General features: G+C 40.8%; 2 protein-coding genes across 2 annotated transcripts in view; one reads left to right on the forward strand and one right to left on the reverse strand.

Moving 5' to 3' along the window:
• The window catches only part of LOC121920651 (leucyl-cystinyl aminopeptidase-like), a 409227-nt gene that overhangs the window by 257466 nt on the left and 132852 nt on the right, over positions 1 to 18909 (reverse strand). The gene's annotated exons all lie outside the window — the stretch shown is intronic.
• Positions 7996 to 18909, forward strand: part of LIX1 (limb and CNS expressed 1) — a 58360-nt gene continuing 47446 nt past the window's right edge. Inside the window, exon 1 of the mRNA XM_042448333.1 lies at positions 7996 to 8281. Within this exon, the coding sequence (XP_042304267.1) occupies positions 8173 to 8281 (109 nt within the window). The 5' untranslated portion in view covers positions 7996 to 8172. The remainder of the gene's footprint in view (positions 8282 to 18909) is intronic.

Below are 18909 nucleotides of genomic sequence, written 5' to 3' on the forward strand. Positions count from 1 at the left end.
TTCCATTCCAATCCTGCGCCTGTCAACAAAATCTCAGTACACTGGTACCCCGGGATACGAATGCGCCGCGTTACGAAATTTCCGGGTTACGAAAAAAATCCATTAAAAATAATTGTTCCGGGTTACGAAGGTTATTTCGGGTTACGAAAAAAAATTTGGTGCTTTTCGGCGCTTTTTCGCACCAAATCGCGGCTTTCGCTATTAGCGCCTATGGGGCTTCGGCTTGCGAATGCTTTTCGGGTTACGAATGGCGCCGCGGAACGAATTAAATTCGTAACCCGGGGGAGCCCTGTATATATAGTGTAGTTTACTCTCTGGGAAGTGTTCATTCCTATTGGCCCCTGGTTCTAGGTAAGGCTATAATTGTGTACACACTTCTTAGAGAATATAGTCCATTGAATACTTTGGAACTTGTATAAGTGAAGTTTAATAACAGGTAATGAAATTATAACCAGGCCTTTATAACAAAGGTGCAGGTCTGAAACTCTTAACATCCACAGGTAGTTTAAGCCAGTGAATTTGTAACAGGTTTATACACATTTAGTTTGGTCTTCTGCCTGGTTATCATTTCATTATCTTTTATTAAACTTCATTTATACACGTTCCAAATTATTTAGTGTACTTTATTACCATTTAGCTCTTTTAGCTTCTCTCTAACTAAACTGCCTTAAAGCCTTTGCAACAACTGATCTAGTACTTTTTATCAGCGCTTTCTAATCCTGAATAAAGGTTAGCTGATCTAACATAACAGATATTTAAACCCAGAAATTTGCATTTGATTTTTTTCCTTCTCTCCATACCCCCAAAGTTTCATATATAAATCTTGCCCAAACAGACAAGTAATAAAAGTGATTTTGTACAGGCCTGGCAGACACTCCATCTCTGAGTGGGTCTGTGCAACTGGTAATAAATTTTGCTCATACACATTCCTCAATTTTCTAGGTAGCCTATTACAGAAGATCTTGAAAACTTTGTAGCCAGGACCGTTTGCCTGGAGTACCATGTTTTTAGGTCACATAATATTTGATACTTTTAGACTGAGTTTCCATTGAACATATTGAAGGTGGGACTCCAAGAACTAGAAGAATAGAACTAGAATATAGAATAGAATATAACTATATATAGAACTAGAAATATCAAATAGTATGAGTAGTAAGGTATACCTGTGAGCCTGTTGAGGATAAATAACATGGTTCACAAGGACAAGCTGGATTCTTCTAGGGTAGTAGGAACTTACATTATGTGATTTGAACAACTACCAAATTTTAAATCTTTAATTGTCAACTTCCTTTACCCACTTCTGAAGCCAAAAATGCTGTTGTTGCACTGGGCACAATATAATGTGCCCAGCTACTTATTGCCACACTTCATATACGTATTATCTAGTCAGCTCATATCTTTCTGGAATCCCAGCACATGGGCTGTTCCCACAAAGATCTTGAGGGACAATAATGGGAGCTGACAGAATTCAAATGCAAAGCATGGCAAGATCCAAGTATTCAGTAGTTACTGGAGTTGCCTAGGCACTTAATAGTAAATCTAGAAAGGGAACAAAACTTTAGTGAAAGTCTTTAGTTGTCCCTTCCAGAGTGCAAGTGTTGTGCCCCAAATTTAGATAAACAGTGCACAGAGAGACAGCAGGAGATCAGGCTAGCTGGATTCATGTGAGAAAGTGTTGGTTCAGGTACTTGAACTTTCATTTTAGTTGGAGTGAAATCTGAGGGATTCATATTGCAATCCTGTTCATTCTCATTTGGGAGTAAGCCCCCTTGCACTTAATGGGACTCTCAAAGAAGCATGCATAAGGTTGCGCTGCAAAAAATATAGTGTATTTAAAGTCATTGTAAGCCATGAGCATAAATAATCATTTGTCCTTACGCTTTGGTTTTATTTAGATTATAAAATGCCTCTTTGGCTTTGGAGATAGAAAAGGGAAAATTTCAGTCTCTGCATTGTAGCATGACATATCTCTAAAAAGAACAACAGTAGAATTCCTGAAATATCTGAAACCATCAAAGGTCACCATAAAGTTTACACAAGGGATGGACTCTGTAGTGCTCCATTTATATTTCATATGTGGATTCAAAAAAAAGTTTACTTTACCAGGAACTTCAGGAAGCAGGAAGGTTAAGTCAATAATGTTCCTGATAGTCTTAATAAATATATCTCATATACTGGAGCTATAAGATACTTTTTTTTCCTACCCACATTCTCCATATTTGGGTAAAATATGGAGTAATTCAGTCTAAACAGAGCAAAGTATTCAGAATGGGGTAATTCAGTCTCAATGGGGCAAAGTAATAATAATAATAATAATAATAGGTTTTATTTATATACCGCCCAATCACTGGGAATCCGAGCGGTTTACAATAGAGGGGATAACAGACAGTTCCCTGCCCACAGGCTTACAATCTAAAAGACACGACACAAAAGGAGAAGGGAATGGTGAGGGGGGGGAGGGAATCAGGTCCAGCATTCTTCTCTCCCTCTGAGGCCTGGACCAAGGCAGATGGACCGGAGGGAGGGCTCTTCTTCTTCAGGCTAGCCCCTGATGGTACTGGGCCAGCCTTCTCTCTCCCTCAGAGTACTTAGTACTTAGGGATCTCTTGTATGCACCCCTGCTTTTGGTACAATACTGGGGCTTTCTATATTGCCCTTTGGGACGTCCGGAGGACGTCCCATTTTAAAAAAGGGGCGTCTCTTATAGACGCCCCTGGGCCTAGTACGGACTCCGTCCGTACAAGATGGCGCCGGCCCTTCTACATGGCCGGCGCCATCTTTGCGTATCGGACGCTGAGCGTCCGTACGCGTCGCGTCGCTTGTGACATAGCGAGTGCGCCTCTGGCGCCTCGCTACGTCGCAAACGCGACGGAAAAAGAAGCTCCATTTTGGAGCTTCTTTTTCAGTCCGCAGGGGAGCCGCGCCGTATGGAGGCTCCGGCTCTGCCACGGACTAGCCGGTGGCGGCGGCAGACCGCCGCAAAGCGGCGGTCTGTACCCCGCCACTGTATACAGATTTACTGCAGTGCTGGAATAAAAATAATCTCTAGTATCCTTATTAATGTTTGTAACTACAAAATTGTAATTTGGTCACTTTAAAATTACTATTAACTATAATTAAGCCTAGCTGTTTTTGTTTGGCTACTTCATCTTTAAACTTTATTCTGGCACCCATGTGTAGACTGCCAAGAAATTTATTGCATTTATATTGTTGAACAACTTCCTGCTTTTTCTAGGAGTGAGGCAGGGCAGCACTAGGTCATTTTGGTTTTGTTTGGATGAAAGAGCACAGGAGGTTTTGAATCCCTCAAAAATCCCTTCAGTTCTCTCACAGCTGGCTTGCTTCCAAGTTGCTAAACTGCTATTTTGGCATATACAAATACTAGTTGGGCTCTTCTTTTAGCTCAGGATGTGTTTCCTTCCCTGACCTCAGATGGGTAGATTCTAGGAGTATTCTGACAACCCCTGTCCCCTGACACTGAAACAAAACAGCTTATGAAGAACCTTTCTTGCTAGCCCTAGTGTTGACAGCCATATCTCTTGACCATCTACAAATTTGGCCAGAAATGTGAAAGTATGCATGTACTAACAGACATATGTAGGTACCCTTCATTCTTGTTTAGGAATAAGCCCCACTGCACTTCATGTTATCTCTGGAAACTTACATTAGATAGTATTGTAAAAGCAGGAGGATCCTGGTACCATTCAGATCACCCTTTAGCTGGAGTAGCTCTACACACATAACATCCATAAGAATATAAAACTCCATATAATTGGCTGAATATGTACATGTATTTTTTGGTCATTTCAATATGTGTCGATCATCTGGTCCACCTGATTGCCAGATGGCTCCTAAACATTATTTACCGAAGAAGAATTATCAGCTAATCCTATACAGTAATTCTTTATGAAAAGAGACCACAATTGCTATGCAGGACCAACTCTTCCTTTTCTTTCTTTTTGCTTGGATTTTTTTTTTTTTTTTTTTTTTGGAGGGGGGGTCAATAAAAGACCAGTGCCAGGAAAGTGTTTCTTCCCAGTCTGCCGAGTTTTATGTGTTATTTGTGTGCCTACGGTGCATCATAGAAAGTGGAAGATACAGGTGTACCAACATTGATTCAAGAGATTACCACATACACTCTTATGCTGCTACTATTCCACTTTAACTGCTCTCACTACCTCCCATTGCATTCTGGGATTTGCAGTTTAAGGAAAGGCATTTAGAATTCTCAGCCAGAGAGCTCTTAGGCCTCATTGAACTACAAACCCTAGAATGCAAGAGGAGGCAGCCAGAGCAGAAAAAGTGGAATAGCAGCACTATAAGAGGCTAGTGCGTTAATCTAGTCAGTTGCATTGCCACTGTCTCTACAGTGTGATGGCCCTGTGGAACAAACTATAATTGATTTAATAAATTGATTAAATACATTGACTCAATTGAAACTAAACTGACAAGAATATATAAGTGAACCCTGCAGTCGTTGTGCAAAAGGAATCATAGAACCATAGAGTTGGAAGAGACCGCAAGGGCCATCCAGTCCAACCCCCTTCTGCCATGTATCCAGCCTCTGTTTAAACACCTCTAAGGAAGGAGACTCCACTACACTCTGAGGGAGTTTGTTCCACTGTCAAACACCCCTTACTGTCAGGAAGTTCTCGATAGTTGATAATACCTACAGCAACAACGTTGGAGCCAAAACAGTTAAATGTGTCGACATACATGCATATCTTCCATGGTCACGGGAGTAATCAGGTAAGCACAGAATATTATTTTGTTGTTGCAGTGCACCTTCACATCATTTCTGGCTTATGGAAACCCTAAGATGAGCCTATTCCTGGGTTTTCTTGGCAAGTTATGGAGAGAGGGTTTGGCTTTGCTTTCATCTGAGACTGAAAGAGTGTGACTTGCCCAAGGTCACCCACTGGGTTTCCATGGTCAAATAGGGATTCAAAACCCTGGTCTCCAGATTCATAGTCCAACACTCAGGCCACTGCACTACACTGACTCTCTAATGTATTATTCATATATACTCCCATTAATATATTATTAATATAAGACTATTACACTGAAAGGTAACAGAGGTCATTTTAATTTTCTTTTTCCATTTTTTTCTTCTTCTTTTTTCCATCTCTTTTCTTAAGTGTATGTTTCCAAGTGCACAAAACCCAATTTCCTAGTGCATATTTAATTTTCCTGCTGGACAGAACTCTTTGATCAGCTTTTGACTGTTTAAATAATCTCTTACTGTGTCCAGTTTTCCAAATTGTTATAAGCCACATTAGCATGTATTTCTGTGCTGCCCTTAGATATTATGCTATACAGCAGGATATACAGAGGAAGGAGACTCCACTCTCCATAACTGCCATCCGCCGGCTTGAGAGGGAGTTCACCAGGCAGGTCCAGTTCCATCAGGGCTAGCCTGGAAGAAGGAAGAGCCCTCCTCCAATCCATCTGCCTTGGTCCAGGCCTCAGAGGGAGAGAAGAACCACTGGACCTCATCCCCTTTCCCTCCACCATTCCCTTCTCCTTTTGTTTCGTGCCTTTTAGATTGTAAGCCTGAGGGCAGGGAACTGTCTGATTAAAAATAATAATTGTAAGCCGCCCTGAGAGCCATTAGGGCTGAAGGGCGGAATATAAATACCTAAATAAATAAATAAATGCTTATATAAAATATGAATAACAATATGTTTTTAAAATGCTTTCATAATTGCTAAGGTGATTCTTAATAGATGTTCTGATCTGGATGGGGTAGCTCTCTCTCTGAAAAAAGGTTCATAGTTTGGGAATGCTTCTGGACCCAGTGTTACTCCTGGATGGCTCTGTGGCTTCTGTGGCCAGGAGTTCCTATGCCTATGTTCAGCTGGTATGCCAACAGCACCCTTTCCAGAAAAAGGCAGGTTTGGTGACTGTGGTTGATGCCTTAATTGCTTCCTAACAAAACTACTATAATGCACTGGGAGCTGTGCTTGAAAAAATGGTCAAAAGTTACAGCTAGTGAAAAATGAAGAAACTAGTTTGGTATCTGCTATGAGATACCATATGTAGAGACCACATATCGCCACTCTTGTATCAGCTGCACTGACTTCAAATTTGTGTACAAGCTCAATTTAAGGTGCTGGCTTTAATGTTGTTGTTGAGTGACTTCAAGTCATTTTTTATTTCTGGCAACCTTATCACAGGGTTTTCTTGGCAAGCTTCTTCAGAGGGGTTTTTCCATTGCCATTCTCTTAAGGCTGAGAGGGTATGACTTGTCCAAGGTCACCCAGTGGATTTACATGGCCAAGATGGGATTCAAACCCTTGTCACCAGAGTCACAGTCCAGTGCTCAAACCACTACACCACACTGGCTCACAAACAAAGCCCTAAATATTTTGTGGATGGGATTTCTGAAAGACAACCTCCTCACAAATGAAAGTGTCCAGAATCTGATCTATTCAGTGGAGTCCCTGTTGCATTTTCCACCACCCCAGAAATACAAGACATGGCTTTCTTGGTGGCGACAAAGTTGTTCAGCTTTTTTGCAAGGGAACACAGGCTGGCTACAGCCTTTTGAGCTTCTGGTGGGCACCAAAGACTACACTGTTTTGTATGGCCTTTAGTCCCTGAAACCAAAGTTACCTTTGAAGACTGTTCATGTTTTAAAGCTGGTTTTTGAAAGAATATTGTATTGATTTGTTTTTCAAGAATGTTTATATCTATTGCATGCCCTCCAACTGTTGCTGTTTGGCAGAGACAGCCCCAGTTAGTTAATCCTCTGTCATCCTAATTTTTCAGTGCTTTTAAAATATCCTAGTTTCTTCCTCCCCTTTCCCCCCTTTGTCCTCAGCCTTCTTTTTGGGCAAACTAAGTTAAAAGTGCAGAAGTAGACTACACTCACTTAACTCAGCAGCAGGGGGGGGGGGGAAAGGAGGGGGACAGATCCTGCCCTTCCCAGTACATCCTGGTAAAACAAATTGCTGCAGCCTCTCTTAGCTTGTGTGTTCCTCCTCATTACTAACTATTGAGATAACTCTGGTATTGGCTGGCCACATGTGCCCTGTCTGTGAAATCGTGGAGGGTATTCTGTCTGTGGACCTGCCTTTTTGTTAATGTGACAGATAGCTTTGACTATGCCAGCCACAGATGCTGGCGAAACATCAGGAATAAACTCTTCTAGAACGTGACCACATAGCCCCAAAAACCCACAAAAAACTATAGCTTTGACTTAGCTTTGCTGCTGTATGAAAAATACGCTAAAAGAATTTTCAGATTAGGATGCAATTAAAATAAACAGCTACAGATAACTATGTATCTTTATCCTAGGTCCTCTGATTTCAGCAGGAATCAGACATATTTTAAAAGTAGTTTTTGAATCACCAATGTACAGCTAATACTGGTCAATAGGGGTGAACAACCAACAACTATGCTTTTCTCAACAATAATACTGTGATGATTTTATGATACACTTCCAAGGCAAACAAGATGTCCTGTAGATATAGAAATCAAGAAGTGCTGAAGTACAGCAAGAAATCAGGAGTACGCACCCATCCCAGCAAATCCTATACCCATTTATCCGAGAGTAAATCCCATTGAATTTGGCGGAGCTTATTTCTGAGTAGAGATTGTGTTGCACATGTACTTGTATCATGAGGTCAAATTCATCACCGCATTAGAACTGTTGATGGAGAACAAAAGCTATTTGTATTGGTGTGTACTGTTTAAATTTTAAATTGGGGGGTTTGCTGTGACTATTAAAGCTTATGCGATCTGTAAGATCCAATATTAATCTTCCATTTATCCCATCTTCTTTTTTCCCCTTCAACAGAGTAGGTGAATTTTATGAAGTCAGCAAAAACCACAACTTTGTCTGGTTCAGCAGCTTCATTCAATGTCAGGATGAAAAGAGGGAATGCCTTTCACATGATTAGTTTCTCCAGCTAGCCGGTAGGTGGGTGTATTGAACAGAAGAAAGCAGTAAGAAGGAGTCTGTCAGCCTGCCTGCCTCTCCAGCTAATTAGCTCAGCCTCCAAAAAAGATAAGTGAGCCAGGGAGGGGGACCCCCTGAAGGGTCTTTTGAATCTGAGCAATGTCTGATTGGCAGATGTTGAAAGAGATTCTTTAGTAATCCAGTTCATCAATGAACTGCTTAAATTCAGGACTGGATGGGACAAAGTCAGGCATGTGGACATTTGCGGGATGCAGTCTGGAAAAAGAGAGACCGAGATGGACAGAACCTTGGAATCTCTACAACAGATAATCTCCCAAGTGTTGCCTCACCGAGATCCTGCGCTTGCCTTTAAAGACTGTGAGTACCAAATAAAGTTTCTGAACTTCTATGATGATACTTAACATGCATGTCAGAAACCTGTAGAACATTTTAACGGTCTGTCAGAAACTTATTCTGCTTTACAAACTTCAGTACATATTTGCATCTGTGTGCACTTATGTGCCCACATGTGATGTTGAAATAATGCTTTTATTGGACACTGTTCTATTATCTTTTTAATATAAGTCATTAGAACTCAGAAAACTGTTTTTCTTATTATTATGATTGGTTTAATAGATCTGCAGTCACAAAATGTACTACTTTTATTACCACTTACTACTTTGATGACTGGAAAGGTTTTATATACTTGATTTTAATTTACTGAAAAATATTTAGACAGTTTGATAATTTTACTTTTACACTTAAGTATTAAAACTTTTTTTTAAAAAAATCACAGTTCACATTATCCTTACAAATAAATAGAGCATGTGTTTTTCTTGTTATAATACTCTACCCTTCTTCTCTCTTTCTCTTGAACATACACACACCTGCTTGGGGCTTATAGCCTCTTTGTGCTCCATCCCAAAAGAATCCTATTGATATGTACCATGTCTATGCTTCCCAACTAATACTTTTATTAAAGGTTTCCTAAATTTAGTTATAAAATTGTTACAATTAGTTTTTTCAATATTAAGGTTGGTTTGGATTCCAAATAATGCAACTGAAACTTCATTTATTCCTGGCTCCAACTGTGATATGCTAACTCAAGATTTTACAACAGTATAGTGCCGCCTTACATTTAAAAACAAACAAACAAGAAAACATGAGAATCTAGCCCATAATCTCTTGATTCTATGATCAGAAGAACAAAATTCCTGAATATTATGCAGAAATCCACCTCCCACATTTTGCAGAATTTCTCATGATAAATGAATTCACTTAGGAATGTTTTATCTCTCCATCCTGTTTTTTTCTGAAGTTCTGTGTTTATTGTTCATTTACAGAATTAATTATAATTTTAGCCCAAATTTCTTGGTGAGGTTAGAAAAAATGCACTATGCTGCCTTTGTTGGGTAACATTTCATAGAGAAACGTAATTCTCATCTACATTACCCTCCTTGGCATTGTGTACAATATACTTTTTTTAAGTGTCTGCTTAATTTCTTTGTCAGTAGCTATGTTGAAAGTTAGTAACTCCAGCCTTGTACATTCTTTCTAAATGGGTATGGAATGGATGGCTTTAAATAAGCAGCTGGTGGGGGAGCAGAGTTATGTACTGGTGATTCCATATGCAGTTTGACAGAAATCAAGAGTTAGACAGATAAACAAACACAAACAGAGCTCCCTAGGCCACCCAGAAGAAAACCTCCATGCTGTTATTGCAGTCCCATGGTAAGCTGAACTTTTTGTTCTGAAACCTTGTGAGAGCAGATGCATCTTATAAGCAGGAAGAATTTGATCTAGAAAAGGTAGGAGAGACTTTCCCTCCCTCCACCCCATCCATTGTGGCAGATTCCTGAAGATCGTCTGACAAGCTTTTGATTGAAAGTGTATGTACTGGCCGCTCAGACAAAGTTATTGTGACCACCCACAGATCTCTGGGCTGCATGGATGGCTATCATAAACCAGAAAACACAAGTCAGACACAATAGGGTTGAATATAATTTTCAGTGGAATCACAAGTTAGGGTCATCCATTAAAAACATTTTTTCTGGTGGAGAATATAGGAACATCCTTCAAATGGAGAATATATCACCCTTAAATATATTCTATTTTTATGGACTTTACCTTCGTATGAGCTGCTAAGTCCTAACAGTTCCCCTTAGTCCAGAAGGGACTTAAACCCAAGTAACTTGCAGTATTTGAGAAGATTAACTTCTAACTGTATATACAATATAGTTTACAGCTTTCTTCCCAACTATTTCAAGGAAGGGGCATCAAATTTTAGGGGCAACTCCAAGGGCTAACAAATGGTAATGGGAACTACTTGGTTTGTTTGCTGGCTTACACAGATTTAAGAGGCAGTATCAATGGAAGAATAGCTTTTTCTATGTCTTGGCTAATTCAGCCAACATATAATCAGATTATAACACAGGGAGAGTGAAATGCCTGCTTCTAACCTGACTGCCTTCATAGATCCACAGTCCAGTGCATGAAGTTCCCAGAAATCATTTTGATATGATTACCCACAGCATATAATCATATTTTAATTGGGTGTTCTTGGCATAAGCATAGCTATCTCTCTTCTGAGCAAATGCAATTGGAAATGAGCAAAGACTTTTCATTGTGCATACTATGCAGCAGTGAAGCAGACCAAAAATCTTACACCACTACTATTACAACTTCCCACACAGTAGGAGTGTGTCAACTGGTGAGAGGTCTTTTGGGTACAGGCCCAGATAGATCAGCTATGTAACCCATAACTAGTTGCTGGGGAGATTTTGCTAGGTACTTCAAAGAGAAAGTTGCTTGCATTCACTCAGAAGACATCATACCTATTACACAGCCTAGGAGGTTTCCAGTACACCGTCTGGTCAGTTTTTATGGGATCAGTTTCAATTATGAAGCCTGATGATGTGGGCAAGACTCTTGAAGTAGTTTGTCCCACCACATGTAAGCTTGATCCTTGCCCAACCTGCCTGATAAAATCTAGCAGGGATGGATTGACTAGATGGGTCCAGGGGTGGTAAATGCCTCCCTACATCAAGGGGAGGTGCTTGCTGCTTTGAAGAAGGTTGTAATGAGCCCTTTCCTGAAGAGGACATCCCTGGACCCAGGGGTATATGTGAACTATCACCCTATTGAAAATATCTCATTTGGGGACAAGATGCTTGAGCATATTGTGGCTATGCAAGTTCCAGTGTTCTTGGAGGAAACAGATTATTTGGCTCCATTTTAGTATGGTTCAGATCAAGTTATGACACTGAAACCCATTTAATTGTTCTGATTGTCAACCTTATCCAGAGGAAAACACGTGGAATGTTACCCTGTTGTTTTGCCTGGATCTCTCAGTAGCTTTTGTTACCATTGATCATGGTATCTTCCTGGACTGGCTCTGTGCAATGAGAGTAGGAAACACTGTTCTCCAATGGTTCCACTCCTATGCAGAAGATTGGTTTCAGAGAGTAGTACTGGGCAATTCCAGCCCCATGAAAATTAAGCTGTAAGGTGTCACAAGGTTCCACATTATTCTTCCATGCTGTTCAGTATGAAGCCAATGGATGAAGTCATAAAGGGGTTTGGAGTGGGGTGTTGTCAGTACGCTGGGGACATTCAGCATTCCTGAGAATCAGCTGGGACTGCACATGTGCTGGACTAGTACCTGGATGCAGGCCAATACACTGAAGCTGGATCCCAGTAAGGTGGAGACTTTCTGGACTGGTGGTACTCAAGTCCAGGAATTGGTCAAGCAGCCTGTCCTGGTTGGGGTTCCACTGCCCCTGTAGGAGCAGGTGCACAGCTTGGAAGTATTCTAAGATCCACCTATGTCACTGAAGGTCAATACACTGTGTTGGGACATGGGAAACAATCTTATCAGCTGCGTCACCTCAACTGTGGAATGCCTGCCCTTGGAGGGCCCAACAGAAGACAACATTAATTTCATTTAGACACCAAATGAAAACTTGCCTATTCATCAAGGCCTCTGGATCTCATTAATTGATCCCAAGTTCTGCTGTGCATAGTTTTTAAAACTTTTTAGCCTCTCAAATCTGCTTTTAACTCACTATGATGTTAATATGTTTTATGCGAATTATTCTTCTTGCTTAACTTGTGTCACTTGTAACTTGTTTTAATGTTATTAGCAATCTACCCTGAGATCTGTTGCTATAGGGCAGGATATACATGTTTTAATTTTTCTTTAATAATAATAAATATTCAGATGTTGGAAAAATTCCTTTTTAAAAGAACAGAATATCTCTTCTCACATGAAGTACCTCCACATAATTTTCAGGGATTTCTCCCTTCTCCCCTCCTCTACCTCCCATTCAATTGGATCTCCCAACCTTCCATGCAGCATTGTGAGGAGGTTGAAGAGGCAGGTATGTTCATTTCCAATAGTCTAGTAGCACAATCCTAAATCTAAATCAAGCCCATTTAACTATTAAAACAATTTAGTCTATAAAAAGCAACATGGAAATTAATATTATGTTTTCCCTAATTATATAATGTAACTAAATCAGTCTAAAGCATTGTTTTCTCTCTTTCTACACATTTAAACAATCTAGCTGCATCAAACAGTGCCCAGCCTTTACAGCTCCAGTGTGAGGTGTGTGTTAAATTATAGCCACTAATGGGAGGCAGCTGCAAGAAGGTGCACTTATAAGTTATGGTACAGTATTTGTTTAAATGATATGGTTTTACTGATTACGTGCCACAGACTGATTGAGGAAATGGAAGACAATTTTAGTAGCCTTGCATTTAGTAGCCTTGCATTTAAAAAAAAGCAAAATATGAAATGTATTAAACTCCAAAGGTGTATATTTTTCTCCACAGCCAAATGATTATTTAATAATCGTCTGACAAGTTAGTTAAAACAATCTTTCTTCTGCCAAAAAAAAAAAAAACAACCCTTTTAAAGTTTAAAATTGACTAAGCAGGAAATACTTACCATGCGTGTGTTCTTTATAAATGGGTCATTTCTGACAATAAAAAATTCTCCGGCTTATGGCTCTGTTCCATATTGCTGGTTTAGGTTGCAAAACTTCAGCTTTGACATGCCTCTATCAATCTTACTGATCCCCTGCTCAAATAACAGACTCCCCTGTTCGTTGGGTGCTGTGTGGTCTCTTTACTGCCAATTTGAGCAAGGGACTACCTTGTTTGTTTGTTTTTACTGTCGTTTATAAGAACCCCTTTATAAGAACTGCATAGTTTTGAAATAGAGAAGTGACCTGATTCTTCACAAATCCAGCAGAGCAGGAGGGGCCAAAGTTGTCCCATACTTCTTGTTTTTGATGAAGGAAGTCTCAATGAATTCAATGAAACACAGGAGGCAGCCACACTGCACAGTTACCTCTACCAGTTTGGTATTGTTTTAACTGCCTTGGCTCCATCCTACAGAGAACTGGGATTTGTTATTTTGTGAGGAACATAAAATTCAGTGCCAGAGAGCTCCAATGTGCTAGTTTAAGGGCGTGAAGAGAATTCTAAGTACTTCCTGAAACTAGAAATCCCAGGCTTCTGTACAAGGAGCCATGACAGTTAAAGTGCTACTAAGCTTCTATAATTGTGTGGTGTGAATAGTCAAAGATTTCCCATAGCTTGGATCAAATATTGATCAGAACAGAGACTGCAGTCAAGAAATCAGAAGAAGATTAGGAATGGGAAGAGCAGCTATGAAAGAACTAGACAAGATCCTAAAGTGAGTACTGAAGCTAGAATCATCCAAGCCATCGTCTTTCCCATCACTATATATGAATGTGAGTGCTGGGCAGTGAAGACAGTGGACTAGAAGAAAATTAACTCATTTAAGATGTGGTTCTCAAGTTCTGAGGATACCATGGACAGCCAAAAAGACAAACAAATGGGTCCATGAGCAGATCAAGTCTGACATCTCCCTGGAAGCCAAGATGACAAAACAGGCTGGCATACTTTGGCCACATCATGAGAAGGCAAGACTCATTAGAAAAGATAATTATGGTGGGATACAGACAGCCCCTTTGGGGAGGCCTGCACCCGCCCCTTTCCCCGACGGATCGGGGCCTCAGCTGCCACAGTGGCAGCCCCAGAGGCCCTGATCCGCCGCTTTTCCTGGCCTCGGGGAAGTGGCAAAATGCCACTTCCCCATGGCCTGTAAAGGAGTGTCCTTGGGGCTTCATGCTCCAAGGACATCCCAACAGCGGCGGGGAAAGGGAGAAAGCGGCCCCTTTCTCTCTGTATTGCTGGCGCGGCCATTTAAAGGCCGCACCAGCGATATGCGCAACGGAAGGAACTCTAAAGGAGCTCCTTCTGGCACCACTGAAAGGGCACCACAAGTGCCCTGCAGCAACGCCAGGACATCACGTCCACACGGCGCTATTTGGCTGTGGCGTGGCCGTGACATCATAATGGCGGCACCCATGTAGACAGGGTGCCACCATTACAACACCGCGGTTACATGCTAGGGTTGCGGGGCATCTGGAAAGGACGCCCCGAGGCAACCCTAGCATGTATCCAGGCTGGCGCTTTGCACCGGTCTGGATATCACCAATGCTAGGAAAGGTAGAAGTCAGTAGAAAGAGAGAAAAAGTGCATGCCAGATGGCTGGACTCAGTCAGGGAGGCCATGGTTTCGAATCTACAGAACCTAAGGACTGGAGGACAAGGCGGCTTGGAAAGGTCTCATCCACATGGTCACCATTTGGTAGGGCCAACTCAAGGGTAGTTAACACACACACAAAATAAGGGCAAACTATATGCGGCACTAAACACATATAAGTATTTAACCTCATCCCCTTCCCCACCACCACTCCCTTCTCCTTTTGTATCATGTCTTTTTAGATTGTAAGCCTGAGGGCAGGGAACCGTCTAATTAAAAAGATTGTATGTACAGTGCTGTGTAAATTTACAGCGCTTTATAAATAAAGGTTAATAATAATAATACACATCTAGGATGATTTTTAATTGGAAACATGGAGGTGGGCTGTAACTCCCTATGGGAAAGGATCATAGTAAAATAACAACAACAACCTTACTATTATGACAAGTGAAGCAACCATTTCTTTCTTTCTTTCTTTCTTTCTTTCTTTCTTTCTTTATTTGTTTATTTATTTATTTATTTAGGGAAACTTTTTTCCTGGGACTAATAACAGCTTTCGGCAGGTTAGAAAAGAGGCCTTTGGGGAGAAAATCCCATAGAAGGGTTTTATAGCATAGTTACATTTGCTTAGCTACACCATGGGCATACTATGCCACCCAAATAATGGATACAATGACGACCATGTGAGTCAAAGAGTTTACTTTAACCTGCTCTGCTTCAAGATCCATTATTTGATGTTTTGACGTTAAATTTTGTAAACCGCTATGATCTCTAAGGAATAGCGGTCTAGAAATAAACATTCATTCATTCATTCATTCATACTACCATTGCCTAACTGATTGCACAATTTGCATCATGCTCATGAATTCGTCCATTGTACAACACTCAGTAGGTCGCCAGTCAAAGTGTGCTAAGGAATGGCTTGCACAATGTCTTTAAAAACACATCTCCTTGCATGTTAACTATGCCAGCAGACTTCTCCATGCACAGTCATAATAAGGGTATGATCTCATGCAACAGATTAAAAAGTACAATTGCCAATGTAAAGGTGCTTACACTGAATTATGATTATGACTGACTTACCATTATGCAAAGTGGGCCATCCACCTTAAGCAGCAGTGTGTGGATGTCATAAAAGATCAACAATCAGTTGCTTGTTTCCATTACAGATATTATATTTGTACTTCCAGGAGATGGGGACTTCCTGCTTTGTGTCCCAAAATAAATTGGATGACTTTGGCTTCACTTCAGATAGCAAAATGTCTTTGATTGGCTCTGTAGTCACTCTTGGGGGAAAAGTTAAATTCTCTCTTCCTATGTACCATGATCACAGCCCTGTTCCCTTCATCAGTTGCAGTTTGAAAAATCAAAGAATGTGACTATTAAAGTATTTAACTCATATTTAACATCATTTGTACTTTATAGTTTTTGTCACGTGTAGAGTTTAAATCCATCTGGCTTGCCCTGGTTCCAGGTAGACACTTAATGAGGAGCTGGATCCATACTAGCAAAATAAAATAAAATAAAAATCCCAACCCACCTTGATTCTGGTGCTCTTGAAACACACAACATACAGCCATTTTCAAAGTGAAAGCACTTCTTTTATGCTTTTATTCAATTTAGACAAACTCTCTTTTTACTTCACAGTTTCAAGAAAAAAATAGGCCTGTTACAGACTGCCAAAATAAAGCTGCTTCAGGTCTCTTTGGAAGTATGCTATTTAAATGAAGCATGTATCCTAAGAATCCGGAAACTGCACCAAAAGCTGCACTCCAGTGCTTAGGAATGGAGTGTGGCTTTGGTGCAACCTCCGGACTCTTAGGACCCATGCATCATTTAAATAGCATACCTCCAAAGAGACCCGAAGCAGCTTTATTCGGGCAGTCTGTAACAGGCCATAGTCAGGCTGAATCCATACCAGCAAAGTAATCCAGCTCCAATCAGCAGTATTTTGAACAGATTTCATCCTGTTTACACCACACTGACTTGTAAAAGTCCAGACTCAAATTGTATTGCTAACAAAACATTTTCCCCAGCTGAATTCAAATTGGTACAAAAGAATGTTTCTTCCCATTCACTTTTCCCCCTTTCCAGTGTGCATAAACCTATCAACCAATAGCCTTTCTTGTTTTTCTGCCAATCCTACCATTAGCCTTGCAGTCTTATTAGATGGCTTCACCATCCAATCCCCTCCCCCCCCTTTGCATCCCAATGAGTAAGAGAGGGAACTTTAAATGTCTCCCAACACAGCCAGCCCCAAAGAGGAGAAAGAAAAAAATAAAATGTTTGTTCCTGCACTTTGTTTTCCAACCTGTACCTTTCATTTAGCTAAGATCTGTGCCTAGAGGACAAGCTCCTTCCTCTCAGTACAGTCAGCCCTTCTTATACACGGATTTGTTATACATGGATTCAAGCATACACGGTTTGAAAATGTTCCAAAAAAGGATAAATTTAAATGATCAAACCTTGATTTTCCATTTTTTATAAGGGACACCGTTTTGCTCTGCCATTATATTTAATGGGACTTGAGCATACACGGATTTTGTTATACACGGGGGATCTTGGAACCAAATACCAGCGTATAACAAGGGTCCACTGTATTATGTTTGAGTGGTGTGCTTCTCCCATCTAGTTCTGCTTTCTCTCCCCATTTCCAAGTGTTTCCAATGGCCAAAACTTTTCAGAAACAGGGAAATCAACCTCTGGGCTTTGATGCAACTCAGAAACAAACTTTCTATTTGAATCCACGTCTGTAGGAGAACAGGGGCTGGATTTGTTCCTCGGGAGACAGGGAGCCCACTGTCTTCCAGAGTGCTCTGTTTGACATTTTTGGGCCTGTTGAATGGCCTCCAGACATTCTTCAAAAAATAAAACCAGACCCAAGCCCAAATGTTACATAGAAGGGACCCAAGTTAGTCATTTTTATGTTGGTTTCATTTATTGACACATGTGTACACATGCATGTGGCTCCATTGTGAAAGAGAGAAAAAGAATGGCAAACCACTTGTCAGATGGAGGATGGTGCCCACCAACCTGTCCTGCCCCCCACCTACCCCACCCTGCAAATCCCACACTGATCCAGCAGGACACATATTGCGAAAAAACAAGGAAAAACTGCCCCCCCCCATAAACTGCAGAGCAAAAAGTGTTTTTCAAAATCACATTAAAACCTAAAAGAAGCATTTTCACTGTCAAAACAGTTGTACATTGTGTATTCCAACACGTTGAAATTGCTGTGGCTTTGGATTTATTTATTTTTTGTTAGTGTAGCTCTAGCCTTGGTGTGGCATAAATGAGGTGAAATCTAGGCAAAATACTGCACACTGGATCTGGATTATTTTGTTGGTGTGGATTCAGCCACAGACTCATTTAATGGTACTAATTTTACATAATTTGATTAGCAATATGTATTTCTTACTACATATAATTCACATATGCTAGCTCCTTAAGGGGAAATTCCTCATTCAGGGCCGACCCTACCATTAGACATACTGAGATGGCTGCCTTAGGTAAGAGATTCTGGATGTTTTGAAAGGGCAATAAATGGTTAGTCATTTGACAGTTACTGTAGATTTAGTGATGGAGTGGGGCACTTTGATTATGGAGTTTTCTGCTTTGTGTGCCAAAAATAACTTGCCTGGCTTTGGCTACTATACTGTATATTTTCACATGGGTGAGTAGGGGGAAACCATTTTCAATTTTACCTCAGACATCAAAATGTCTTTGACTGGCTCTGACCTCACTTGATGACTACAGTTATGATATAGAGGCCTGTCTCTGACAATATAAAGTTGCAGACATTTGTGGATGCTATTCATAGATTGCTTTCATTTGCAGGCATCCTAAGTTATTTACAAATATTGTCTGATTCTGATGCAAACTCAGATTTGCTGTGCAGAATACAGGCAGATTTAATGAAAAAGTGGCTTATACGTTGGAGGGTCATATAATGCAAAATGGGCAAGATGGAATTCATGTGTTGCTTTTGAATCTGTGGCCTCATTCACACTACAAAATAACCTGGTGTGGAAACTGGGTTATTTTGGTGATTTAATCTACCTGTGTCCTTTCTCTCCTGTTTGACGTTCACAGTGAGTGGGGGGTGGAGAAGAGAAAGAGGAGAAGAAGGCTTCTGAGGGATGCTCAAAAGGGAAATGGAGGACACATCCTGTCCTTCCGTTGCGCATATCGCTGGTGCGGCCTTTAAATGGCCGCGCCAGCAATACAGAGAGAAAGGGGCCGCTTTCTCCCTTTCCCCGCCGCTGTTGGGATGTCCTTGGAGCATGAAGCCCCAAGGACACATCCTGGAATAGGAGGACATTTGGATCCAGTGGCTGGGGGAGGAGGTAGGTGGCAGTGGCGGCAGCAGGGGAAGAGGAAGAGAAGGAAGAGGAAGAAAGAAGAAAGAGAAGGAGGAGGTGGTAGGTAGC

The sequence above is a fragment of the Sceloporus undulatus genome, chromosome 2 (genome assembly GCF_019175285.1).
Source record: "Sceloporus undulatus isolate JIND9_A2432 ecotype Alabama chromosome 2, SceUnd_v1.1, whole genome shotgun sequence".
Taxonomy (NCBI): Eukaryota; Metazoa; Chordata; class Lepidosauria; order Squamata; family Phrynosomatidae; genus Sceloporus; species Sceloporus undulatus.